This window comes from Eutrigla gurnardus (genome assembly GCF_963514095.1).
Source record: "Eutrigla gurnardus genome assembly, chromosome: 14".
Taxonomy (NCBI): Eukaryota; Metazoa; Chordata; class Actinopteri; order Perciformes; family Triglidae; genus Eutrigla; species Eutrigla gurnardus.
In genome coordinates, this window is record NC_139937.1 from 4420544 (window position 1) to 4445366 (window position 24823).

Sequence of the window (24823 nt, forward strand, 5' to 3'; positions counted from 1 at the left end):
ACTACACGTGTTTTCAGTTGGAATACCATGTTAAATATGGTACTCATTTGTTCTTTGGTTGGATTAAAATCTTTCTAAATTACTATGTTTGTTCCACAATTATCTACGTCATGTTTTCTTAACCAGTAAACAACAATTCTGTGAAGCTAGAGATTTTTCTTCACCATGAGGTGGAAGTCTTTTTCAGCATCACTTCACAGTCTTTTTTGCTTTGACATCGTAGATAAATGCAGCTTGTTTATTGTGATCCCGTTGAGGCTTCAGTGCCAGGTAGCGAGAGCAGCCACAGTGAGACACAAAAGTGTGGCGACTGGAAGTTTGTTCCCCGCGTTGCAGAAGGGAGTGTCACAGCAGTGTTTGGTCATGACAAAAATGGTGTTGTTGGAAAACAGCTCCACCGTGGTTTCCACGTCACACTCGTCGGCCCTCACACAGCCCAAAGTCTTAACTTCTAGAGTGTCACCTGCAGAGACAACACAATGGCATTCAGTACAACCTCTCTAATGAGTTTAAAGTTTATCCCGATCACCTCTGCACTCTTTAATGCTAAGAAGTCAATTCATAGAGTGCACTGATTACACACACAGTCTTATCCAACACACCTGCCTTCCCTCGGCCTGTGTAGCAGCGCTCGCCGACGCTGCAGTTGGTTTGGGTGGTGTAGCAGGCGTCCCAGAAGCCCAGGTCACACCGGAAACACTCCAAAATCTCCTCCTCTTCTTCAAATGCCACCGACTCCATGAGCTGCTCTAATTGCTCCTCCTCCTCACCTGAGTCCAAGAAACACCAGGGAAACAGGACAGTTTGTACAGTCCTTTTGTTTTTGAGCCATGAGAAAAGGAGTGTCTAATTAACAAGATAAAAAAAATCATTCTCAATCATCTTTATTTAACCAGATGAGTCCGATTGACTTTGGAAACTTCTTTTCCAAGAAACACAAAGATGGCAGGATAAGAAATTGAAAACCAAAACAAGCTAAGAACAGTGAATGTGAGCTTATTTAAGGAATGAAAAGCATTGAATTATTCAGATTTCAAGGCATTTACATAACGTGTTTGTTGGACACATTTATTATTCAGGGGGGTTCTGGATTTGTGAATGTGTCGGAGCGCTGCTGAAGGACATCAAGCCAAACTGATGAGGCACATTCTGCCGAGTACTTGAGCATCTCAGAAATATTTTGTTTATTCTGCAGCCGTCTGGAATTTGTTTCTCTGAGTGGATGACGTGTTGTTGAGGGCGTGCTCCGAGTCAGGCAGCATTGTGTTTTTATTAACCAGACAGATACTGGAATTAATAGGAAACATTGGCAGCTGGATGTAGTGCCGGAGTGAAAAATCCCCAAGCACAATGTGCTGCGCAATCCCTCACAATAATCTAACTTGTGTCACACATTAGTGCTTGTAATGGAAAGAGGCTTCTTCCTACAATAAGTGATTTATTGGCAGTGTGAAACGGGGAACAGAGAGAACAAACTTTTCTAACTGCTCATCTAATGAGACTGAGAATCCCTTTAATGTCTTCATTCCAAGCTCATACTATGCCCTTTATATTCAAATAACTATATCTTTCATACAAAAACGGGATTTTCCGGGTATTTTTGGATGTTACGGCATCTCTCTGTGAAATCTAGCTTTTGAGTTCATTGTCAGACCACATGCAGTTACCAAACGGCTGGCTTCAGCACTACTATAGGCTGCTGGAAAAGGACTAATCTCCTCCTCGGGGCCATAAGACTGTTTCAGTGAGACTCCCAATCCTTATCCTCTCATCTCGTTTGCTCGTGCTAGCTCGGGGACGAGCAGACAAAAGAGTGGTGAGTTTGGGTTCATTGTGAGGAGAGCTTAGACTTACTTAATCTGTAAACAGTTTATTAGCTACGTCTTACCAGTACACGCTAATGCGACTATCCTGCAGTAAATCCCCTTGTGATCATGTTACACTCAGTTTGTGTTTAGAGAAAGTTGTTGATTCAACTGTACGTGGGCGTTTGGAGAACGTTTGTGCCTTTCCTTCACACCATTTACAACAATGAGGGTTCTCAATGGTGAAGATTTGCTGCTTTCCAGGGTCGAACACAACTTTTGGGGTAAAGACAAAACTAGACATTAGAAGTTGTCACCCTGGACTCCAGGGATCTGGGATGGACATGTTTCACCTCATAGACAAAAGGTTAATAGATTAGTCAGGGAGAGCAGATTGATCAATAATAATTGTTAGTTGCAGCTCTAATTTATCGCAGATCTGTTTCATTAACGGACACTAGATAAAATAGGCCTTGTTGATATTTCACAAATCATTTAGCATTATATTGACATGAATTAAGTAGATTAATCATTTTATGAAAGCAGCAATAATCTCTTGTGAATAACTAGCAACCAGAAATGTGATACGATTTATTAAAACATAAAGGTAGCAGTTACAGAGGATACTGTTTGAGATACACCGCCTATAAACCAACATCGTCTTACCTTGAGCAGGTGTGAGCATCATGATGGCAAAAACACAGAACATTAGTCCTTTCATTTTGAGAGGGAGACTTCTTCCATTGACTGCACCATGAGGACTGTGGAAGACCGGAAGCGGGGCTGAAATTGGATTAGATCAGGAATAGACCTGCTAGTGCACCACTCACCACTGCTCAAGGGCTGAAGTGAAGATGTTCAAACAAGCAAGGATTTTGGGGGAACAGCTGCAAATAGGGGGGGGCATGAATGAGTTCATGACTCAGAATGAGTTCATGTCTCCTTCAATGTCATTTGGTTTATTAGCTTGTTTTATCAGAAGATACAGCTTGAGTGTTACATACAAACCCAAGCTGGGAACTCGTCCTCAAACTGTTTTCATGAAATACTGAATGTCAGATGTGGAAAAAGGTTAAAACTCCTCCTTTGTGGTAGAAAACATTTCTCCAAACAGCTGATGCGTCTACATTTTCTACAGACTTCTTAGCTTAATCCCACTTTTTTGCTGTCAAGTTTGGGATTTGAAGAAAAAAAACCCACTTCTGTAAACTGGCAATTTTCAAGCTCAGTCGCTCGCATTTTTTTTTCTACCAAAAATGTCGATGGTAGCTCCTCTTCTCTGGTAAAGAGCCGAGTGTCCTGAGTCAGCATAGGGTTAAGCAGCTTACAGCCTCCCTTCCATCTGCTGAGATATGTATCAACACAAACACATTAATCTCTCAGAGCAGGGGATTCGACTCAGTTATACGCTCAATGCAGCAAAATAAAAGAAAAAAAGAAAGTGTGTTGCAGAATTATGTAACGACACACTGTTGTGCACACACACACACACACACACAGGAACGATGTCTTGTATCCTGTGTTGCTGCTGTGCTGGTGCATGTGTGTGTGAAGGCGCTGCAGTTCTGTCTGGTCAGGTTGTGTCATCTTCATGTGTATGAAAACATTTCCTGAACGCTTTATCATTTTGCTTTCCTTAATCCAAATGGGGTGGACAAAATAATAGAAACGACTGGAGCCTGCAAGATTGAATCAACACCTCTGAAACCGATCCAACAAACATCGGATATTAAACCCTCCATGGAGATAGGAGTTATTGCAGGGCTGTTGAATTATACCGTATTAGATTGAGACGGGTGCAGCTAATGGACAATAAAATCGAGGGAAATAACCTGCAGATCAATCAGGGATCATCATCGGCTGAGGCTCTGACACCCGGCATCTGTCACTGACGACTCATGTATGTGTGAAAGAGAGAGCTGCTTTTCTGAGCCAAAGGTGTGAAGGAGGTGAGATTCAGTCAAGATTCACACACGTCTCCCTGACTCATACCTGCTACTGAAATATATTAGAACAGCATAATGTACCTACACAAAACCCTGTACTGAGCCTCTGAGAGAGAGTGTGTGTGTGTGGGACAGAGATGGGTGCTGGATTTAGTGAGTTAAAACGTGTGGCTGCAGATGTACCCTTCAGTCTCAGTCTCACGTGGATGGCAGGATCCCAGCATGGGCCCGAACAACAAGGAAATACTCCGCGGTCCTGAAGCACCTATAAAAATGTTCAGACTGATCCCCTGTGTAATTAGAGGCTAGAGGAGAAAATCCTGGCCATAATTAAAATCCTACCCCCTTTTACCCCTCAGACTGTGCAAACACGCTCGCTTGTGTCTAATTGGACCCGGTAACGTTTCACTCTGCGTTGTTTTGCTCTATTTTGCTGTTTTGCAGGAGCCGAGGATGGAGACGAAGGATGCGTTTATTTGAATAAAGCGTAGGAACGGGATGATGAAGCGAGAGGAGATGAAAGGTCGGGATGGTGGGAGAGCGAGGTTTCACTTACACGACTCACAGGACCGCTTTTCTCAGTTAAGCTGCGTCACAAATAACGCACAACAGCCTCAGATTTGGCTTTTTTTCTTTTTTTTCAGTCACTGCTCTTTTCTCTCTCTCCACCATCTGATTGAATTCTTTAAGATCTCGCCGCAACACACTTGAGAAAAAGGGAGGGAAAGTGAGCAGCTGACAGTGTGAATAAAAAAAAAATGGAATTACAGTAAAACAGTGAAACTGGAGTCCGCACTGCATGTGCACAAAGCAGCAGCTGGTATTTATAGCGTGGCTGTAGGTGTCGAGTGAGAGGAGTGTGGCCTTTTGTGCTTCTCCTGTTTATACCGACACACAATTTCCTCTGATAAAGAGCAGATTACAGTATGTGTGAGATTAGATAAAGACTCATTTAAGACCTAATCTGGCTCATCCTCTTAACCAAACCTCTCCAGCAAGGAAATGTAAACGCTCTGTGTGTTTGTGTGTGTGTGTGTGTGAGAGAGAGAGGGAGAGAGTGGGAGTAACTGTGTGTGTGTGGGAGAGAGAGAGAGAGAGTTACTCCCGTGTGTGTGTTCCTCTCCGAGTATGGCACCCAAATACATTTTCAGCGAACCTCCTCACGTCCAAATATGGTCAAAGAAGCAGTGGCTTTAGGGATTTTGGGCATGGGTGAGTTCAAAGACAACAAGATGGCGAGTTGACATCAAACGGCGTAGCTCCAATCTTTCAAACATGGGTGAGTCAGAGAACGATGTGGGACAAAAACACCCTTCAAAGACAGTGACTCAGAGCCACTGCACCACTCAGAGGCACTAAAACATACCAGCAAACATTTCGTCTGTTTATTGAGGAATGCATAGTCCTGTCTTAAGTGTGTGTCTGCACACGAAACTTCCAAATGAATCTCACCATGCATATTTCATGAGGGGGGGGGGTGAACCCGGGGAAGGTTCAGTGTTGAGGAAAGTCTGTCCGTGTGTTGAAGTTGATTTCACTGGAGTTGCAAGAGTCTGAGTGGAGGGAGGAGTGGGAGATGGACGGGCAGGGGGAGGGAGGGTGAGGGCTTGGTTCCTGGTGGTGCAGAACTCGGGCCAGCAGGGTTGACCTTAACTCTTCCTCTTCCTCCTCTCCATCTCTACCTCCTGCATCCGAACCAGGCGGTGGTGACGGCCCGCTGCTGATGTTGTGTGTGTCCCTGTGAGGTGGAGGAAGAGGAGAACCACAGTTCTGGTCTGAGAGGGGGAGTGTGTGGGTCGGAGCGGCCCAGGACCCCCCCTCTCCATCTTTGCACTCCCACTGCTCCTGGCAGCTGAAGCTGGGCTGCTCCTGCGAGTCCTCCCAGCCGTCGCCTCCCTTCAGATCCTCAAGATCATCAGTTGTCCCCCGCCTGAGGACCTCCAGATCCCGGTTCTCGTACAACAGCGTGGCGGCACAGATGAAAATGAACAGACCCACTCCCATGACCACCGGCCCGGCCAGTTTCAGCCTCTCAATGTGGGTGCTGCCTCGGCCGCTCTGGACGGGCCTCGGTGCTGAAGACACGTAGCCCGCCACCGCGACAGCCATCCCCACCAGGACCACCACCACCCCCAGCAGGAGCCACACGCCCGGGGCGGAGCGCAGGGGCAGGTTGGTCTGGAGGGCCTTGCCTCTCCTCAGGTGTCTGCTGCACGCCGGGAGGCAAACGTGTGATGACAGGGAGGAGCGGGAGGAGGCAGCGCTGCAGACGGGGCTGGCTGCCGTCATCCTCTGGCTTCACACTGAACAGAGGCGAAGACACAAAAGAGCAGAAACACAAGAATGAAGTTACAGAGTGTTGCACACCAAGGGAGAGCGCCGGGGGGGCGGTGGAGAGAAGATAGTTTACCCTGCGCTGCACACAACAGGAAATAGCTGCTTTAATAAGACATGTGGCTGAGTTAATGAGATGCCAACCTCTCTGCAGCAACTCCAGTGTCTCTGTGGAGCCACACTGAGACTCTCTCTCTCTCTCACCCTCTCTCCCTCCCTCTCTATCTCCCTCTCTCTCACCCTCTCCCTCTCTCTCTCACCCTCCCTCTCTCTCCCCTGCAGCAGCTGCCCCGTCTGAACCCGGACTGAACTGTTATCGAACCTCCACGTTCATCACCACGGGAATTAAAAAGCCCCTCCAGGACCTTATGAGTTCACTTTCGCAATCTCACCAACATAGAGCACATGCCTCCGGTAACCGGAACCGAACTCGTGATTTAATTAGCGAGAAGAAGTGAATCAACAGGACGGAGACGGAGAGAGTGCCTTTTTTATTTTTGCGCATGCATCTTTGATGCTGTGTTTAATTCGCGTCGCTCTGTTGCCGTCTGACTGGTTCCTGCGGCTCGCCGTCCCGCTCACACCGGAGAGGATACTTGCCTTGTTTTGGACGCAGATCCGAAGCAGAAACTGGCTCCTCGGCATCATCCAAATAAATGAGTTGCGTTATTTCTCCCACTGCTCCGCCGCGTGTTAAATCCGCACTTTCAACGTAGGCGAGACGCGTCACATCGCTTCCTGTCCCGCGCGCACACAAGTGGAGCTTTTACAGTGAAATAACTGTCTTACTAAAAAGAATAAAGTGGTGCAAAGCCGCTCTGCCTCTCTGTCTCCTCTGCGTGTGCGCCTCTGCAGACTGTTTTCATTTCTCCTCTCTCTCTCTCTCTCTCTCTCTCTCTCTCTCTCTCTCTCTCTCTCTCTCTCTCTCTCTCTCTCTCTCTCTCTGTGCGTGTGCGTGTGTAGAGGAGGGGTCGTGGGAATCTGTCTGGTCCAGGCCAGTCCCACGGTGGGCCCAGTCCATCTTATGACCACCAGCCATCAAGTTTGAGCAGAAATAGTGAAGCTCCAGCAGAAACCCTAAAGATGTCGAGCAAAACACACAATACTAAATGATGTAGGCCTACCGTTGTATTTAGTTCTAGGCAGCCATTATGGTTCCCATTTCATTCTGCATGGTATGAAAATGAATTGGCAGATGCTTGAATTTGTCTTTAGGGGGAAATCGATTTTAAAGTAAATGTCAAGTAGGCTATAGTAGTACAGTATAGTAGTAGCATAAAACCCTTTGTGGCTCCAGGGATAGCTGAAGTCTGGTTCAGTGATGTCACTTGAGGCACTTATGTGACATCACTTGAGGTTTGAAAAATGACAACAACAAAAAAACAAACAAACTCAAACTCCCGGAGCGTCTGGTCGGCTTGGAGGGGCCCCAGGGTGAAGTACCCGTCAGGACCACGCTGCTTCCCTGGGCCCCGTACTAACAGCACTCACTGGACCCTCTCTCACTGTGGGGGGGGACGTTGCACCCTGCTTGGGACTGCTGGGGTGGACTGTCCTCAGGGGCTCCGTCCATGTCAGCATACCGGCTCGTCTTGAAATGCACACCCTGTCTCGCTTTCCACGCTTTCCTGGTGTGACTTCACCATTTACATCCATACAACCAATGTGTTTATGATTAAGTTGTTTACAAGATCACAAATTTGTTTACAAGAGCACAAAGTTCCTCATAGATCTAGCCTCTTATTTTTGCTCTCAAAGTGCATCAGATTGCTGCATTTAACTTGAGAATGCACAAAGCTTTCTTCCAGAACCTCAAGGGGGTCCGATGTCAAACCACCACAAAGGGTCACACAATCCTGTGGGAACCAACCTCACTCTCAACCCAGCATGAGCCAAGATGATGGAGTCTTTATTTAAAGGCAGATTTATATGTAATGTAGTGATGGAGGCGCCAGGTTTTGACTTAGAAGAAGAATGTGTGGAATTAAAAACACAATCGGTTCTTCTGCATCAAAGTTGATTTGTGTTTAAACTGTGAGTCCGGGGACATTATGGGAGTGCAACGCTAAATCAGGAGAGGAGTCTTTTTATATTGTGAACTAAATCGCAGCCCCTATTCAATTTGTGTTTTTCTTTGCATCTATACTACATCCTTTCTCACGTGTTTCTTTATTCACAGCTCGGTTTCTTGTAACGGCAACAGGTGTCATATACTGTAAAACAAAAATCCCCCCAAAATATTCCAATGCAAGTGAATTTGACTTGAGTAAATGTACAGAATTTATTGGTAAAACGTACTTAAAATATGAAAAGTTGGCCTACTCGTTCTGCAGTAAACTGTCCCCCGTTGTTCACATGTGACATTAGTAGATTAAGACCAATCCATCACTGTGTAAAGAGCAGTTAGTGCAGCTGATGGAGTCAGAGCTACTTTTATCTCCTGTAAATATAGTTATGGGGTGAAGGGTAGTGGTTCCCCAACCTGGGGGTTGGCCCCATTTAAATGTCATACACCACGGGAGGTCATGAGATGAGGAATGAGATACAAAAGGAGAAAAAACAAAGTTCTGCTACATAAACGTCTATTTATTTATTTTTGAGGGGACTTTTTTCTAGTCCTCCCTTTTATGCAACATTGTTTCATTTTACTTCTTTGGACCTCAAACTGTTATTTAAATGAAACCATCTGGGAAGTTTCGAGGGGAAATCACTCTTTGCTAACTGCTAACTACTCGTACACATCTGAACACAGACAAAGAGCCACAACCAGACGCTGTTTATTTGAAAAAGGAGGCACAAGCCAAAAAAGAAACTTGTGAACAACTGCTCTTTAGATACAAATCTTAATTTGAAAAATAACTAGTCGGCCTGCCAAAGCACTAGTGGGGTAATAAGAGCAATTCCTGAATTGTAGTGCAAGTGCCTAAAAAAGTTGAAGTGCACTACTTGAGATAATGTACTATACTTTTCACCACTCACTTCAATGCTTGACAATTGCATTTTAACAGCTACAGGGCTCACATGCCAAGAGAGCTTAAAGAACACTGAGGAAACATCAGCTGTTGAAGCCCATGGCACAGTTGAAAGCTCCAGAACAAATCTAGTAGGTGGGCATTGAGTTGGGATTGTTCGGTCAAACTGCTGTTCCTAAAATTGTGTTTTAACGTGTACAGATAAAGACCAGTTTTAGATGATCTCTGTGTGTGTGTGTGTGTGTGTGTGTGTGTGTGTGTGTGTGTGTGCGCGCGCGCGCGCGTGCGCGTGCGCGTGTGTGTGTGTGTGTGTGTGTGTGTGTGTGTGTGTGTGTGTGTGTGTGTGTGTGTGTGTGTGTGTGTGTGTGGTGAGATGACTCAGGTTAAATGAGGACAGAAGAATGTGTGCATCTCATTTATTTTCACCCATCCACACACTTTCCATCAAACAGCCACAGCTTACCTCAGAGTCAACAAAACAGCGTACCATTACCCTTTAAATTAGAATACATAAATAAAAGCCGTTTGCATATTAACAGTTACTGATGTACACATTCCAACTTGCTTGAATTACACGCCGATTTACAAAGACACCGACAATGTTTGTTTTGTTTCTCTTTTTTTTTCTCAAAATCTTTGTATGAATTGAGGCTCATATTTCTCAGTTCGCCGTCACAATGTCCTTCCCTGTGGACAGACGTCAAGCCTTTGCATAACCAAGCAGGAGTAAACTCTGTTAGGGAGGGAGGACAGTCCTTTTGGAACTGTATTCTATTTACAATGTGAATGAACCAAACACACACAAAAATAATCAAACAAAACAACTAAGAGCTGTTTTTAAACATTCATGTTCATGTGCCGATCCCCCCGAAACGCAAAAAGCAGACAGAGAAGAGCAGAGCTGGTTCGTTGTCTCTTTAAACCTTAAATGACTGCAAGTTTCCTTGATTTTACATTTAGCCCTGAGCCCTGCTTGTCACAAAACAATCATCTGACCAGAAAAGCAACACTCACGGGCTGGTGGGATACATCCTCATCTCTCAAACACTTTCAGTCACGTTTGCACACGCACACACGCACACACACACACACAAACACACACACACACACACACACTTTACCATCCCCCATTCAATCTAGGCTTCAGCCAACTCCAATTTAATCAAACTGTATTGCCTTCAGGCCTGTGGAGTGGCCCACTTTCTCCATCTAGAGGACAAAGGCTGAACTACATAGTGCTTCTGCTCCACTGGGTTTCACATTTTTAAAAACCTTGCGTCACCTCACGATTGTATTTTGCCGCTTTAAAAAAAAAAAAAAAAAGATCTGTTGACAGGTAAAATGCAACAAAACACAAACACGCTTGTTCTTTCTGCTCTACTGTTCAAATAATACACAAATTGCAACAGAAGCGTGACACTAAATCCAATCCATAAACTTTACAATGTCTTTTTTATGACTCAGTAAACAAATGATATAGTCAAGGAATCCTCGTGGTATCATGTAAAGCTCTCCCTCAGGTTGATCAGTACTGTCCATCGTGAAGAGAGGAGGGGTCGGGGAGAGGGACGGACGTTTGTCTGAGATCATGAGTAGCTGCACCGTCGCAGAGCTCGACAGACCAAACCTGCTTTGGGCAATTTGATCGAATGTCTAATAGCGGAGTGTTGATGAAAACCAGAGCTGAGGGCCGGTAAGAAAGGAGTGATTCCTCGTCAGTCTTAAAGAGTCAGGTCTTACTCTTCATCTGCATTCTTCAACATGAGGATGGAGTTGTAGATCTTCAGGGCGGGTCCTAACTTGATGGACAAGATCTTGACAATGTCCGCTTGGGTGAGCAGCAGGAAGGCCTCGCCATCTATTTGCTAAAAAGAAAGGGATGGTGTGTTTTTGAAGGGCAACCCGGTAGGTAGCGTCACATCTTCCCCTAAAATAAGCTTTGTGGCAAACACTCGTTTATGATACGTACAAGCTTCGTTCAACAAGTTAATCTTATAAGCATGAATGCAATCAGCAAGAGTAAAAAGCCAACGTCAGGATATAACCGAACTCCTTCCTGCCGACAATGCTTGCAATTGCTGTGTGCTCTGATTGGCTGAAAACGAATTGACCTGTTTTAATTGGCGTCATATAATAGGAGTGAATGAGAGGATAAATCCACTTCTGCACTGAACATCAGTATATAACCCAAACTGTAAATGTCATCATACTTTGAATAGTTTATGAAGTAAATCTACAACAAATTACGTACATTTTGACACATGAGGCTAACGTTAATGACGGGAGCAGATAAGAGTCTCCCTTTACATCAGACTATCATCTTGGCAGCAATACCTAAACATTTAATTTATTCATTTTTATTTAACCACTCCATAATTCATTTTTTTATTCCTTGTGTATTGGTTTTGAAGTTATTCGTTTATTAATTGATTGTTGATTTGCATCTTACACCTACAAAACAAGCAATGTGAAGAAACATCTCGGGCTCTGCTTTTTCAAACTATAACATGATTTCAAATCATTGAAAAAAAATAATCTTCATCAATCATTAATTAAACTAATCATCTGTTGTGTGAGTTTGTCATTCGGCTGAAGTCCTAAATAGCAATGTGTCTGTGGAGGGTCTCAGTCATCCGGGTCTTGTAATCCTAGGAAGCTTTATCGTAGGCAACTGGACTGTCTTTAGGATCAATAGGTAATAAATGAATATGTAAGTGAGCAATGAAGTGCTTACCTCTGTTTTAAACGTAGCAGCATGTTCTTTACATCCTGGGAGTCCTTTGACAAAAGTGGCCACCTGATGAAAAAGACAAACAACTTACAGACTGGCTATCAAACATAAGATGTTTCAATCAATAAAGGTTTACCTACTAATCATAGTGCCTTGTATGCATTTACTGCCTGAATTCACAGGCAGAAAGAAAGAGAGTGCCAGGTGACCGCTGCACTACTCTACCACACGGTGTTACTACACTAGTGGTCGACCGATTAATTGGGCTGATTAATCCGGCGCGGGGCCGGCGGCGCGGCAGACGCCATTTTTATTCTAAAAGGACCGGTCCAGCTCCGCTCCCACCACTGATCTGTAATAGGTCTGTAGCATCAGTGGGTCCCTCATCCTATAGCAATGTTGTGTCTGATTTGTTGTTACTATTAACTAAATTGTTGTATTTTATCAGATGCAAAAAAACAAACAAGGTTCAAGGTTCTTCATTTATCACATGCACAGAGAAGCAACGTAAAACATGACAACAAAAACATGATATTGGCATTAGATCGGCCATCGGCCGCTCTGCTCTCTAAATATGAGTTTGATACGTTTTAGTTGTTTCTTTTGAGTTTGAATTAAGTGTGTTTCATGACAAGGTAAACAGAAAAGGTCTACCTCTGTAGGGATACTTTAGTTTATTCACTGTTCATTAACAGGAACAGCAGGACGTGTAAGCATTCAGTATACCTTCAGTAGCTTGCGTATCACAGAAATGTTCATGTGCTGTAACTTCAGCTACTCTAATATTAGTATTAATTCAATATTAGCTCCATAGGTTTTTAGCTAGAAATGTAACGTCCTAAAATTGTATGTCTCCTTCCAACCACTCTGGTGAAGTATCACAATTACACGTTTAATGGCCATCTCGAAATCCAGAAAACCAGCATGAAAAGGAAGAAAATCTGAGACGATTGCAAAACTTCAAGAGCACTGCCTGATAGTTGGCGAACCCTGGCCAGATATGCTGATGCTACGCATGCATTTGTGGGGAAGGATGATTTGGAATCCGAACAGCTCTCCTTGAATATTCATGCACAGTTGGCGTTTCCCTGAACAACTAGATGCCTTCATGTTGGATGAGTGAATGGGGGGCATGTCTGCTTTTCATGTGTCGGTGCAGTGTGAGTGTGTGAGCATGTCTGACCTCCTCGGCGCTCCAAGTGGCCACTCTCTTGGCAGTCAGCCCCAGGACCTCAGGAAGCAGCTGGCAGTGTTTGTCCCAGCAGAGAGCCACCCGGTGGGGAGGAGAAGCAGAGATGCCGGGCGAGAACACAGACTCGTGGAGGGCCTGCTGGAGAGAGATGGTGTCTGGAGAGGCTGAGGAGAGGGAAGAGGAGGCAAGGCAGCAGTCAGTGGGAGTGAGGTGCTGTTATACATGCTTTATCACATCACTCTCTCTCACACTCTCTCACACTCTCTCGCACTCTCTCGCACTCTCTCGCACTCTCTCGCACTCTCTCGCACTCTCTCGCACACACACACACACACACACACACACACACACACACACACACACACACACACACACACACACACACACACACACACACACACACACACACACACACACACACACACACACACACACACACACACACACACACACACACACACACACACACACACACACACACACACACACACCTTTACTGTCGCCAAACTCCTCTTTAACGTAGTGCATTTTCAGGTATTTGGGAAGTGGAGCAGTCCTGAAGAGACATATAGACAGAAGTTACTCACTAATACACAAGAACATCTTCATCCACAACAGCAGCATGTTGGGATGGTTTCAGGACTGTACCGTTTAGGCCTGGTTCCATTGTGGTTCTGCTCACTGGCTCCACCCAGTGGCTCCGGCTGAGTGTTGCGTCCTGAGCGCTCAACTTCCTCCGTCACCGGTTTCCTAGCAACACAGATAAGATTGCATGAGAAAAACTGAAGAGTTCTCTTGGGAGTGATATTGGCTTTTAAAAAGGTGCAAAGTGTCAGCCAGAATATCAGTTTCAAACACTGGACTGGTAATACCACTTGTAACTCGAGAGGGATCACACATAAGTAGCGTTGCACCAAGGGCTTTTCTAAAATATATATTAATGGTCCTTGTGTGTTATGTTAGTTTTTTTTATTGGATTAATCCAAAGTGGCAGAAACGAGAGAATGACGTCCCTCGCTCCGTCCTACTCGCCAAGTAGAGCATGTGGCTGCTCTGGGAGAGGGGGACAGTTAGCAGTGAGCTCGAAGTAAGCCAGTGAAAACCCCAGCAGTCTTCCCAGGGGACTGTCCCGATGCCAAGGCAGCACAAGTTTTGGTGCTGCTGTTAACCAGGTTAGTCCCGGCGTGTGACTCGGGCTGGGGTTTGTGCTGGCTGAATTTGAGATATCTACTGGAGCATCTCAGAGCTGCTGGGTGCCGAACCACTCTCCTCCCAGCGAGGCGGTCTCAAGGCCACGGGGAGGACGAAACAAACAATATCCATCATTCTCACATTTCTGCCACTTTGGATTTAGTCCAATAAAACAATTATGTTAGTGGCACAATCATACAGATGGCTGGAGTAAACTATAGACCAACACCACATATAAAATAGCAGGCTCTCAAACTCTCAGAAATTTGGCTGAATCCATGTCCTGCTATGAGTTAGTTGGCTTGCAGTAAAGGATGAAATTCTGCCTGAAACTGGAGCATAAGGCCAGGCATCACACACTACGGGCTGATTTTGTGGCGTGACAGCTGCAAACCTGTTCTGGGCGTCTTCAGCTCCTTCCAGCTGGTCTGCTGTGGAGGAGGCCTGTGTCGTAGTGTTCGTGTGAGGGTCCGGACGTCGCCCACGTGGATGAGGTCCGCTGAGGGTGAGGGGTCGTTCTCCACTGAGGCGGTCTGGCAGCAAGCCCTCCTTGTTCAGATTCATCTCGGAGTAGGGACAGCTCACCTGACTGCACACACAAAACCCAGGCCTAAAACAATCTGCCACATTTTCCTTTTAATGCAATGCAATTTAACAGGCTACAACAATTAGGAAGAAAAAGCAGCTAGAAATCATCTTAAAGACTCAAAGCGCACCCACACACACAAGCAACACATTTAAACTGCAAGCAGCCCACACAAGTATAAATGACATTTAAGAACACTGAGAGTCTGTCTCCTCCTCCTCTACGCATTACATACAACATACCGAACATTGATGAAATGAGACTAAACTATTAATACGCTGCTTGAGCTGCAGTGATACAGCAACGCTGGAGAATTTGAATCATATTCTATGAAGTGAGTAGTAAAAGTGAAAGAAATTGCACTTTGCACAACATTTAGGAATGTACTGATACAAGGAATATTAAAGGATATTACACCAAAGGCTAAGTGCAAAATAACTGGAGTTTACCGAGAGATAAAAAACACATTTAGAATATGCAGGATATGAAAATGAAAGAAAAGAAAATACGTTTTAAGAAGTGTTTTGCCATACAACATTAAGAGTGAGAAACACAGAAAGAGATACAAAAAAGAGAGATTGGTGAAAACACAAAACTTAGTGCTACTAACGTGTAGTGGGTCCCATAGCGAGGTCCTCTAATGTGGCCAACCCCGTTGCATCCTGGGGTAGGACATCCCTGTCCTGGGGCAGCCACGACATCAGTGGAGCCTGAAATAAATGTGTTTGTTCATAAAACTATAATAAATTGGAAATTGCAGTTGTTTGCATAGATTCCTCCAGAAGTTAAATGAAGGCAGAGACAAACTGTGCTGACTCATCTGTTGAAATAACAATTTTGGATCCTCCTCTCCTCCTGAGAAACCTCAACTGACCTCTCTGACTATGAGGCAGGCAGGACAGACGGAGTGTGTGTGTGAGTGAGAGAGTGTCTCACCGTTAGGGTACTGGAGTGGGTGTCCGGTTTTCTGACACCACCCTACAGGGTGCAGATCAGGACAGTCTGTCTCAACCCAATAGTCATACTCTGAGCTCCAGCCATCAAAATGAACCTAGATGGGGGGGGGGGGGCATTAAAGCAAATTAGACGGACGCTGACCACAGAGCAAGTCTAAACACATGTTGACGGGACATGTTGTACCTTTAGCCGGTGGTCCTCTGTGTTTGTTATGGTTGTAACACGGATGAGCATGGGGTTCCTCTTATCCACGGCTTCTACTTTCATCCCAATCTGGAAGCCGTGTGGAGGTCGCTGCAAAGACAGGACCCAACATCAATCACATGACTAGATCCAGACTACTGTGGTACAGAAGTCTTTGTGAGCTTTTATTTGAATGTGTGAATCATACCGGTTTGAAAGCGCGAGCAGGAGCAGCCTGTGTGCCCGTCTCCTCCAAGTATTTCTCCCATGAGAAACTCTTAGGTTGCTTATATTCTGAGGAGAGGTAATTAGATCCATTAGATTTGGTCTTTTGACACATGGATTAAAGACTAGTGACAATCTGGACAACCAAAGGAACTAACAGCAGCATGCATTTCACCATTCATGTACTTAATTAGCTTGAATATGTTAAAAAGTCATTAACTTTTACTTGAAGCAACAATATTTGAGAAATACCAGAAATGTACAAAAATACTTTCTATTAAGAAATAAATCAATTGTAATCAAGTCAACAATATACTATCAGCAGAATCTAACTTTCATTAGCATCTATTTATCATAATGTTAGATTCTGTGTTGTCTAAAGTATATTAAAATAATGTATACTGACCCATGTGAGTCTTGGTCTGAGTCTTACCAGCTGGAGTGGTCAGAGTAAGCCCAGCCTCTTCACAGTATCCCACAGGATGGATGTAAGGGCTGCTAGCGTCACACCTTGACAAAAAGCAACTACTAGGTAAACACGTATGGGAAACGTGTTCCTCTCTGTACTTATGTTTGTTTGACCAACTTTTGCAGACCTTTTTCCAAAGTTGTCAAGACGTCACCACATTGAATTCAAATTGTACACAGGCACAATGCTGATGTCGTACAGATATTCCATAGAATAGATCATTCTATATAGATGTCACTTGGATTTAAGTCTACAAGAGTCCACCAGCTAGACTTGGGGAAACCGTTCCTTCAGTCTTAAACCAGGCTCTTACCAATAATCATAGGTGTCATCCCAGTTGTCAAAATGAATGAGCAGTCGGTTGTCAACAACTGCAGCAATGGTTGCTACACAGATCAATGAGGGGTTCTTCCTGTCAATGGCCTCCAGCTTCATCCCTGCTCTAAATCCAGACGGAGTCACAGACTGCAATAAAACAAGAAACGTACACATTTAGCAAATACAAAGCCTGAATTTAAACTCAATCTGATGGCGTTAAGAGTTTGCAGTTTGGCTGTGATTGATACTCACTGTGTTGAGGCTCTTGAAAAGGTGTTTTGGGGCCAGCTGACCCCTGCAGTTCTTCACATACATGCTCCAATTAAACTCTCCATCCTTACAGCCTACAAGACAAACTTACTCAGTGAAGTGTTTATAAAAGCATGGACAGATGTCAGTGTGTGTGTGTGTGTGTGTGTGTGTGTGTGTGTGTGTGTGTGTGTGTGTACCTTTAGGTAACAATAACTTATGGCCATTCTTCTCACACCACCCAGCTGGTTTCATGTCCCACGAGTCAGCATTGGCCCAAAAGTCGTAACATTCTGGGTAACCATCAAAGTGGAGCCTCACCCGATAGCCTTGTATCTGAGAGGCAAATTCTTAATTAGATACGGTGACAAAGATAGACGTGGTCGAGTCACAGCCAAATATTAGCACACATACCTCTGCAACGGTGAGAACACAGAACAGAGACGGGTGAGACGGGTCCAGACCCTCCAGCTTCATTCCCACCTTGAAACTGTTCCTGCTCTGAGGAAGCGACTGGTGCTGCCAGACAAATGTACATCATAGCACAGTCATGACTTAGCTTATCTAAGACCACATAAACAAAACAATACCTTTAAACTTGTCCAGTGTATAAGGGTGAAAAATACCTCTTTGAATAGTTTAACAGGAGCAGCGATGGCCCTCTCCTCCTCCAAGTAAGCAGGCCAGCTCCATGCCCGTTTCTTATTGCCTGGGGCCGTCACTGACATTAGTAAAACAAGGTATTTTGTATTGTAGTTAGTGCATGAGGACCTCCATCACATTCATGAAAAACATACAGATACACCTCGTGCCCCAGTTTGAGATTAATTTAATTCAGATCAGTTCAAATAAATATTTTCTTAAATCATTATGAAGTTAAAAAAAAAAGAAAAAAGTAATCTATTACTCTGTATGTCAACGTTATGTGAAACTTTGCCCATAATATTGAAAACCAAATTGCCTCTATGTTTCATAAAAAAATATATTTGACTTTTGAAATGCTAAATGCATGCTAACAACGATATTTATTACCAGAACACACAACTGCATCATTTTAAAGAAATAACATGTTTTATATAGTATATAGTGTGAGTCATAACCATGTCAGTCATTTTAAGATTTCCAGTGGATTTGGAAACATCTCCCTCCCTCCCTCCCTCCTCTACAGTGGCAGCAGTCTAACATACCCAGTTTGGCCATTTTGGCACCTCTTCTGCCTTTGGTAGTTTTGGTCTTTTCCTACAAAAATGAAAGAATGTATCAATAATCAGAGTGATCAACTTTTTTCTTACTAAATTCAATTAGATACATTGTTCCTATTACTTATAATAAAAGTTGCTGTAATTACAGCAAGACATCACTAAACATTGAAGTGGCCTGTCGCTCTGACAGGGAACAACATTGGAGATCAATGCTTAGAATATGCTCCCTACCTCGGGTTCCTCTTGGTTTTCTTCCTCTTCATCACCAGAATCCATATAAATCTTCCTCTTTTTGCGCACACGTTTACCCAGCCTCTCACCCTCAACTGCTAGACCCTCCCTTGCTTCCCCTGGAGACGATCTGTAGAAAAGAAAGATTGGTGATGAAACAACAAAATACAAACAAAGTAATCTGAAGGACAGCAAAGAGGTCTTGGAGGATGCCAGGGGTGTGGTTTTACCTGCCACTGGAGGGCTGGGCACAGATGGAGCTACAGAATTTGCCCTGAAGGAGGGAATCAGGGGGAACACGGCCACCACAGGCCCGGCACCTTGACAGCTCTCCGTTTGGGCCGGTGTCTGCGCTGGAGCCAACCTCAACACTGGGACCAACCTCCACACTGGGGCCCTCCATACTGGGGCCCTCCTCTAAAGACAGGAGCACAGGACCGGGGACTAGAGGACAAAGCGAAGAAAAGGGCTGAGAGTGCCGTGTGGAGCACCAAACGTAAACACTGCAAATCCTCGCAAAAGCAAGTTGTGAGGGTTAAACATGGCCGTCATACCTTTACCTTGAGATGATCCTGGCTGACTCTGATTGGATGGAGCCGTGGCCTTGCCAGTCTGTGATTGGCCTTCTGGTGGAGGGGTGGGAGTGTGAGACTGTGCTGGGTCCAAGGTCTCAGGCTCGGTCTTCTGCCCTTTGACCTCTAGGTCTGTGACGATCTCAAGGGTGCCAAATTCTGTCATGCGGAACTGAAAGACAAAAGTAAGGTAGAAACAGGTATTCCCATCGGGGCTTCTCACAGGAAATTGATGAGCAGAGCTGCTAAATCACCCCAAATTTATCTTGTCTCGTAATTAATTTAGTTAGTAGAGGACAGCCTAAATAATAATCACACTCATTAAATATATGGCATAACCTGTGGAAATTGCTCACTCTCTTCTTCCCTGAAGGTTAGTTTCCTTCAATAAAAATGTAGAATGTTTTTTTTTTTGAGAAAGGTGGTTTAAATTTCAGGTGTGGTGGCTATAAAACACAGTGGAAATCCCTCACATATGAATCTGTGTGTAATCAGAGACTTGGACGCAAACATTTGCCCAATCAGAGATGATCCCGGACAGGAATACAAATCTCTCGTACCCTGATGTCGCTGCCTGGCAGCGTGGCAATACCATCCTTCCAGTCCAGAGCACCCATCATATCAAACTCAGCTCCCTTGGAGGGGCCATCACTGGGTGGAGTGTCTGTCATTCCCACTCTGATATCCCCAACCTGCATAGACATAATGAAATCCACGTTAAAGACACAAATACGATACAGAACGTCCAAAACATTCAACAGAGGGTGAATTGAAAGGTACGGTCCACATCTCTGAATTACATGATGGCCTTCTCCCCGGTCTATTGTGCATAATGTGCGTGACTATTATAGTGAAGCAGCCCCCTCCTGTGCGGGTTTTTTGCCACAAAGTGCACCCAGCGACAAATGCAGTTTTCTACCTGCACTTGTAAACAGCACTATCCAACATCACCGCTAGATGGCGACTGTGCGCCGGCTTGCAGGATACACCATGCACTTCGATTTCAGACAAAACAGTCAATAATAATATTGTTTTGCTGGTCTTCTGACGGGGAAATGCGTGCACAAACGGCCCCATTAGGGTGAACCATCATCAGGACCATTGACAAACACGAGGAAAGATGTCTCAACTTGAAGTTAACCACACAAGTTCATCTTTTCCTCGTTTTAACAGTATCTCTTAAAAACGGCCGTTTGCCTGGATATGAACAAGCGAGGGGCTAATTTGTTCATCCATATCAAAGATAACACGGTTTCCTGCGCCGACTGGCTCAACTTAAAAGCGTTTTAATCCGACCAAAATTACGATATAACGTTTTAGTCCTGACGCATGTCCAACACTGAATTAAGGTGATATTTTTCTTTTTGCATGGTGGTAATAACCACGGGAAAAGTAAACAACAGCCGGAGCTAATTGACCTCGCTTAACTTTGAGTTTGCGCTTGATGCCTCAATTTTATTCTCGCTATAAATAAAGTGTATGTAGGAGCGCCCATGATTAGCATTCGTCTTATACAAAATGGCGGAGCATAGGAAGAGGCCACCAACACGTTTAAACTATGTAAATTACTCAAGTTACCCGTTTAAACAAGCCACGCGAAGCTGCTACGCGTCGAACAAAGGCAGACGCTTGCCGTGTAATTTCCCGACTTTGTGTTTTCTGTCGCCCGACTTATTTTCTTCACTTTCCCCTTGTCACGGAATGTCAGCCCAGGTTGCTAGCTAGCGCTGACACGAAGCTAGCAGGCAGCTAGCTCCGCTCCGTTCAACTGAACGGGGCTGCTAGACGGCTAGCCGTAGCATTGTGACTGGATGCAGCCAGCTAAGGACAATCTGTAATAAATAAGTTTCCCGGTTAATAACAATGGGAAAACGCATTTGTGCAACACGCCATTATTACGAACAACATCGCCCGACATTCGCAGCAACGCAGCGTTACTGTTACGAGCTTCAACGTTGTTGCTTGATTAATTTCTTCCAATAGTAACTTGAAAAAAACGATTTATTCTGGCCGTTTTAAATCTGAGTGGAAATAATGTGAACTAACGCTAATTATCAACACGAAGGCCGCTTTTTTAAACCGATTTTCCCCACGCCCGTTAACGACAATAAACGAGTATTAACGGCCGTATTGTTTTTTTAAAAAATGTGGAACTCACCTCGTTTCTGTTTTAACTCTTATTTAGAGCTGGATAGCAGGATGCGCATGCGTGCAAGATGCCGCTGCCTGACAACTTTGGGTCTCGGAAAAGTTCAGTTTACTATCGGTGGTCAATACTCGGCCTGTTTACTCTCAACAACACGCCCGAAACTCAGTTCGCTGCCGATATAACGAGCCCGACCGACGGACTGGAAGTCATATTCCTCTTTTGCCGCAAACAGCCGTAGAAGTGTTTTCCTTCAGAAGTACGACTGTGTGTCTTTACGGAGCGCAGCGTCTTCCTTCACCGCGGAGGAGCGGTTGGTCTCCCTGTTGTCAAACTGCCTTTTTTTCTCTTTTTTTTAAAATTCGCCCCAGTTATAAACCCTCTAACAGACAATGTGTGTAACATTATGTGCGATTATCACAGGCGATAATGAGTCCGTGCACGCCGGTGCCGACTATAGGATAAATACTCACGCCATGTAAACACATTTTTAAAAACACAGTTTTAACCAAAGAAAGCGACTCAAATGCGTTGCAACACAAGAGTGTGGGTTTACAACATATTTACAGTTATGTCGGCCGCGTGCACGCGAGGGGCCGTCGTAGCAGTCACGTTAAATGAAATCGGCAAGGATGACTGAGTTTTATCGTAATCGCGTCCGTTTGACGCGTTAGATTAATACGTAAGATTATATTCAACCGAAATTAAACAATCATGAAGGCAACATGTCGGTTATCTCCTCCAGTGGTATTTTACTGAATATGCGGTTTAGGTTTTTTTTTATTGTGGCAGCTAATCCACTTAATTCATTAGTGATGTGTGCTTCGTGTTTTTAAATCGATTTTAAGTATTTGTTGAGTCGCCGATGGTCCAAATACTCGTGTTGAAGCACATCATCTCCAGCTACCCTGCAGTGTTCAATCCCTCCCACATAGGGCGGTTATGGTTTCTCCGGTAGAATAAAGCTGCAGATTTCACGGGCCGTTCTAGCCATATTTCTTTTTGATGGAAAACGCCCAGTCTCTGTATAAATCGCTACAGCATCCGTTGCTTCGTATTCAGTCGCTAGCTCTCTAACAGGTACACAGAGAGAAAGTCTTTTATTTCAGTCAACAAAGGCCGCCCTGATACGAGGTGAAATGAGTTCATTGCTCGGCTCGAGAAGCGGCGGCGCTGGTTTGCGTGTCCCGCGTTTGCCGCTAGATGGCAGCAGAAGTCCACTTTCTTTAGGAGGATTAACCGGGGTCGTGCACCGTCGCTGTATCCCTCCTGCGTTAATTTCGTATAAATAACATCAAGTGCAAAGCATGAGATGGCATTCAAAGGCAAAGCGGTGGACTCGAAGGTAAGATGCGAGTAAATGTGTCATGTGTAATGTCTCTGAACCGTCAGTTTGTCGGGAGCGACTGATTATATAGGGAAATAATGTGCAATGAAAAAACGATATGGATATGAGCAGCTACGTTACGTCCATGCGTTTGGTTCGTTTTTAAATACAGATTATAATACTGATAGTAAAGTCAGGTTTCGCATCAGATAGAGTCGCTGTCTGCCCCCCGCTGCAGCCTGATAGCATGTAGGACTGCATAGCTGCAGGTTTAGCGTCTGCGTGGAAAATATGTGCTGCGCACAAATACCCGCTGCAGCAGTTTAATGTTGCATTGTCATATACGGTGTCTCAATCCCACAGATCGTGATCTTCAATCTGCTGCTGTGTGTGGTCATATTTTACTGCCTTTTCTACATGATTGGGAGCGTGTGCTTCGGTGCCTTCAGGTGAGTCTCTAACACGCATGCGCGTAGGCAGTACGTACTTTTACAGGTTCTATGGGCGAAATATGACGCCATGTGTAGTCTGCTGTTCGTAGTCGGAGCTTGTGACATACAATCCCAATGCACGGAAAGCAGACAGCGACCCAATAGGCAACCGTTTATTTTTGAGTATGGCCCCATAGTGGGTTCATCTGGCCTGGGATCCACCTTTTTACAGTAGTGACTGTAGTGGTGAGATTAACAGTAGGTAACTTTATCCACACTATGTGACCTACATCCGGAGCTTTCATTTAACTGTTGCCAGATATTCGACATAAGAGCTTTGCTATGTTTACACGTTACTGTGTTTAAACACACCCTGTTGGAATCGCTGACAAGTTTCCTTTATTATTGAAGCTGTAACTCAGTTCTCATTTCTCATTCAGGTTGGATCACTTTGACGGACTGATCCCATTTGACTTTAAGACCGAACCTGCTGAATCCAACTCCAAATACTTGGGTGAGCACACAAAATGCAGCTGACATGATCAACAATGAGCGTGAGCTTTTTTCACTGCCTGCCCTTTGTGACTATGCTGCTTTCCCTCAGTAAACCTCCTGTCCTTGGAGCTCACCTACTTTTGCAGCGGCCTCTTGTTTGCTGCAGTGGTGAGGAGGCGGGTGTGGGACTACGCGCTCACCGTAACACTTCTTCATGTAATGATCACCAGTCTAGGTGAGCGGAAATCTAACAATACATCTACCCAGGTACACACACACACACACACACACACACACACACACACACACACACACACACACACACACACAGACACACACACACAGCGGAATGTGTCGTGAATACTTTGTTTCCGTGTTGCAGTGATGATGGAGTTTCCCATGGTGTGGCAGTGGTGGCTGGCTTTAGGTAAAGCAAAACTCTGGTAATTTAGCCGTTTCTATTGCATTCATGAGCTCAATTGTTTTTGATCCTCTACGTTTTTATTGTTCCACAGGTAGTGGCTTGTTTCTGATGATCTGCAACGGTCAGCTAATAGCTTACTTCACCTGCCAGAATGACCAGAGCTACGTCTCCTTCAGCATCTACTGACATGCAGGAAGCTACTCCGAGTATGAACTGTTTCATAACAGCCTCGTGAAGTGAGGTAGAAAGGACCAGATGCTCTCATCCTGGAGATACCCATTAGATTCTCCACAGTGATGGGCTTTCTGTGTTTGTCACTAAAAATAAGACTCCTCACTGTCTCCTCACCACCACACAGAACTGCTTGATATAAAACAACACATTGGACCCAGTCCTGAACTGGTTATGTTTAAGGATTGCCAACAGACTGCCATCCTATTGTTTTTGTGAAAATGCCACAAGGAGATATTAGTTGTATTTTTCTTGTCATGCACAATGCCTCTGTTACTATGCAGGTTTTAAGGCCCCCTGTAAAGTATTTTCAGTACCTCTGCAAGCTGTGAATGTAATCGCTGAATGGGAAAGTTGCAATAAATGTTTGTAGTATATTTTAAAGATATAAATGTAAAGTGTTTACAAAAATAAAGCTGCTCAGATTGAGTGTTTATCGTCCCATCATGTTACACATTAAAGTAGAAAGGACTTGTGAAATAGTGACCAGCCTGTTTCACATTATGAACTGATGCTTAAAATAACCAATAATGTAAAAATATACTGTAATTTGGTAACAAATGAAACATGCATTGTTAGTGTAAGAATAGCTTGGCTCAATTGTTT

At 44.5% G+C, this 24823-nt stretch overlaps 4 protein-coding genes across 6 annotated transcripts; 1 reads left to right on the top strand and 3 right to left on the bottom strand.

Moving 5' to 3' along the window:
- Positions 1-35: 35 nt before the first annotated feature.
- LOC311025135 (sperm acrosome membrane-associated protein 4-like) lies at positions 36-2661 on the bottom strand. The gene is made up of 3 exons (XM_084027880.1): positions 2472-2661; positions 603-770; positions 36-463 (listed from the first exon to the last, which is right to left on the bottom strand). Exons 1-3 carry the CDS (start codon positions 2524-2526, stop codon positions 261-263), a joined length of 426 nt encoding a protein of 141 aa, XP_083884006.1. The 5' UTR covers positions 2527-2661; the 3' UTR covers positions 36-260.
- Positions 2662-2798: 137 nt separating this feature from the next.
- On the bottom strand, positions 2799-6917 carry LOC311025134 (uncharacterized protein). Its single transcript, XM_084027879.1, has 2 exons — positions 6686-6917; positions 2799-6054 (listed from the first exon to the last, which is right to left on the bottom strand). The coding sequence occupies exon 2, from the start codon at positions 6038-6040 to the stop codon at positions 5246-5248; it is 795 nt and encodes a 264-aa protein (XP_083884005.1). The 5' UTR covers positions 6041-6054; positions 6686-6917; the 3' UTR covers positions 2799-5245.
- Positions 6918-9669: 2752 nt separating this feature from the next.
- l3mbtl1b (L3MBTL histone methyl-lysine binding protein 1b) lies at positions 9670-21604 on the bottom strand. Of its 2 annotated transcripts, none has more exons than XM_084027859.1 (22): positions 21322-21604; positions 19724-19855; positions 19146-19335; positions 18822-19035; positions 18592-18721; positions 18346-18397; positions 17785-17879; positions 17573-17677; positions 17359-17494; positions 17162-17253; positions 16905-17056; positions 16529-16632; positions 16106-16191; positions 15898-16008; positions 15694-15808; positions 15368-15467; positions 14566-14760; positions 13629-13730; positions 13472-13536; positions 12972-13144; positions 11792-11854; positions 9670-10922 (listed from the first exon to the last, which is right to left on the bottom strand). In XM_084027859.1, the coding sequence occupies exons 2-22, from the start codon at positions 19832-19834 to the stop codon at positions 10794-10796; spliced, it is 2520 nt and encodes an 839-aa protein (XP_083883985.1). In that variant the 5' UTR covers positions 19835-19855; positions 21322-21604; the 3' UTR covers positions 9670-10793. The 2 variants fall into 2 exon arrangements, with proteins under 2 accessions (XP_083883985.1, XP_083883984.1); XM_084027858.1 differs by lacking the exon at positions 21322-21604 and adding an exon at positions 20115-20871 and having other exon boundaries at positions 18822-19008; positions 19152-19335.
- Positions 21605-22512: 908 nt separating this feature from the next.
- Positions 22513-24726, top strand: LOC311025124 (putative transmembrane protein 244). Of its 2 annotated transcripts, XM_084027860.1 has the most exons (6): positions 22513-22654; positions 23000-23085; positions 23508-23581; positions 23672-23797; positions 23945-23989; positions 24078-24663. In XM_084027860.1, exons 1-6 carry the CDS (start codon positions 22622-22624, stop codon positions 24170-24172), a joined length of 459 nt encoding a protein of 152 aa, XP_083883986.1. In that variant the 5' UTR covers positions 22513-22621; the 3' UTR covers positions 24173-24663. The 2 variants fall into 2 exon arrangements, with proteins under 2 accessions (XP_083883986.1, XP_083883987.1); XM_084027861.1 differs by lacking the exon at positions 23000-23085 and having other exon boundaries at positions 22581-22654; positions 24078-24726.
- Positions 24727-24823: the final 97 nt, after the last annotated feature.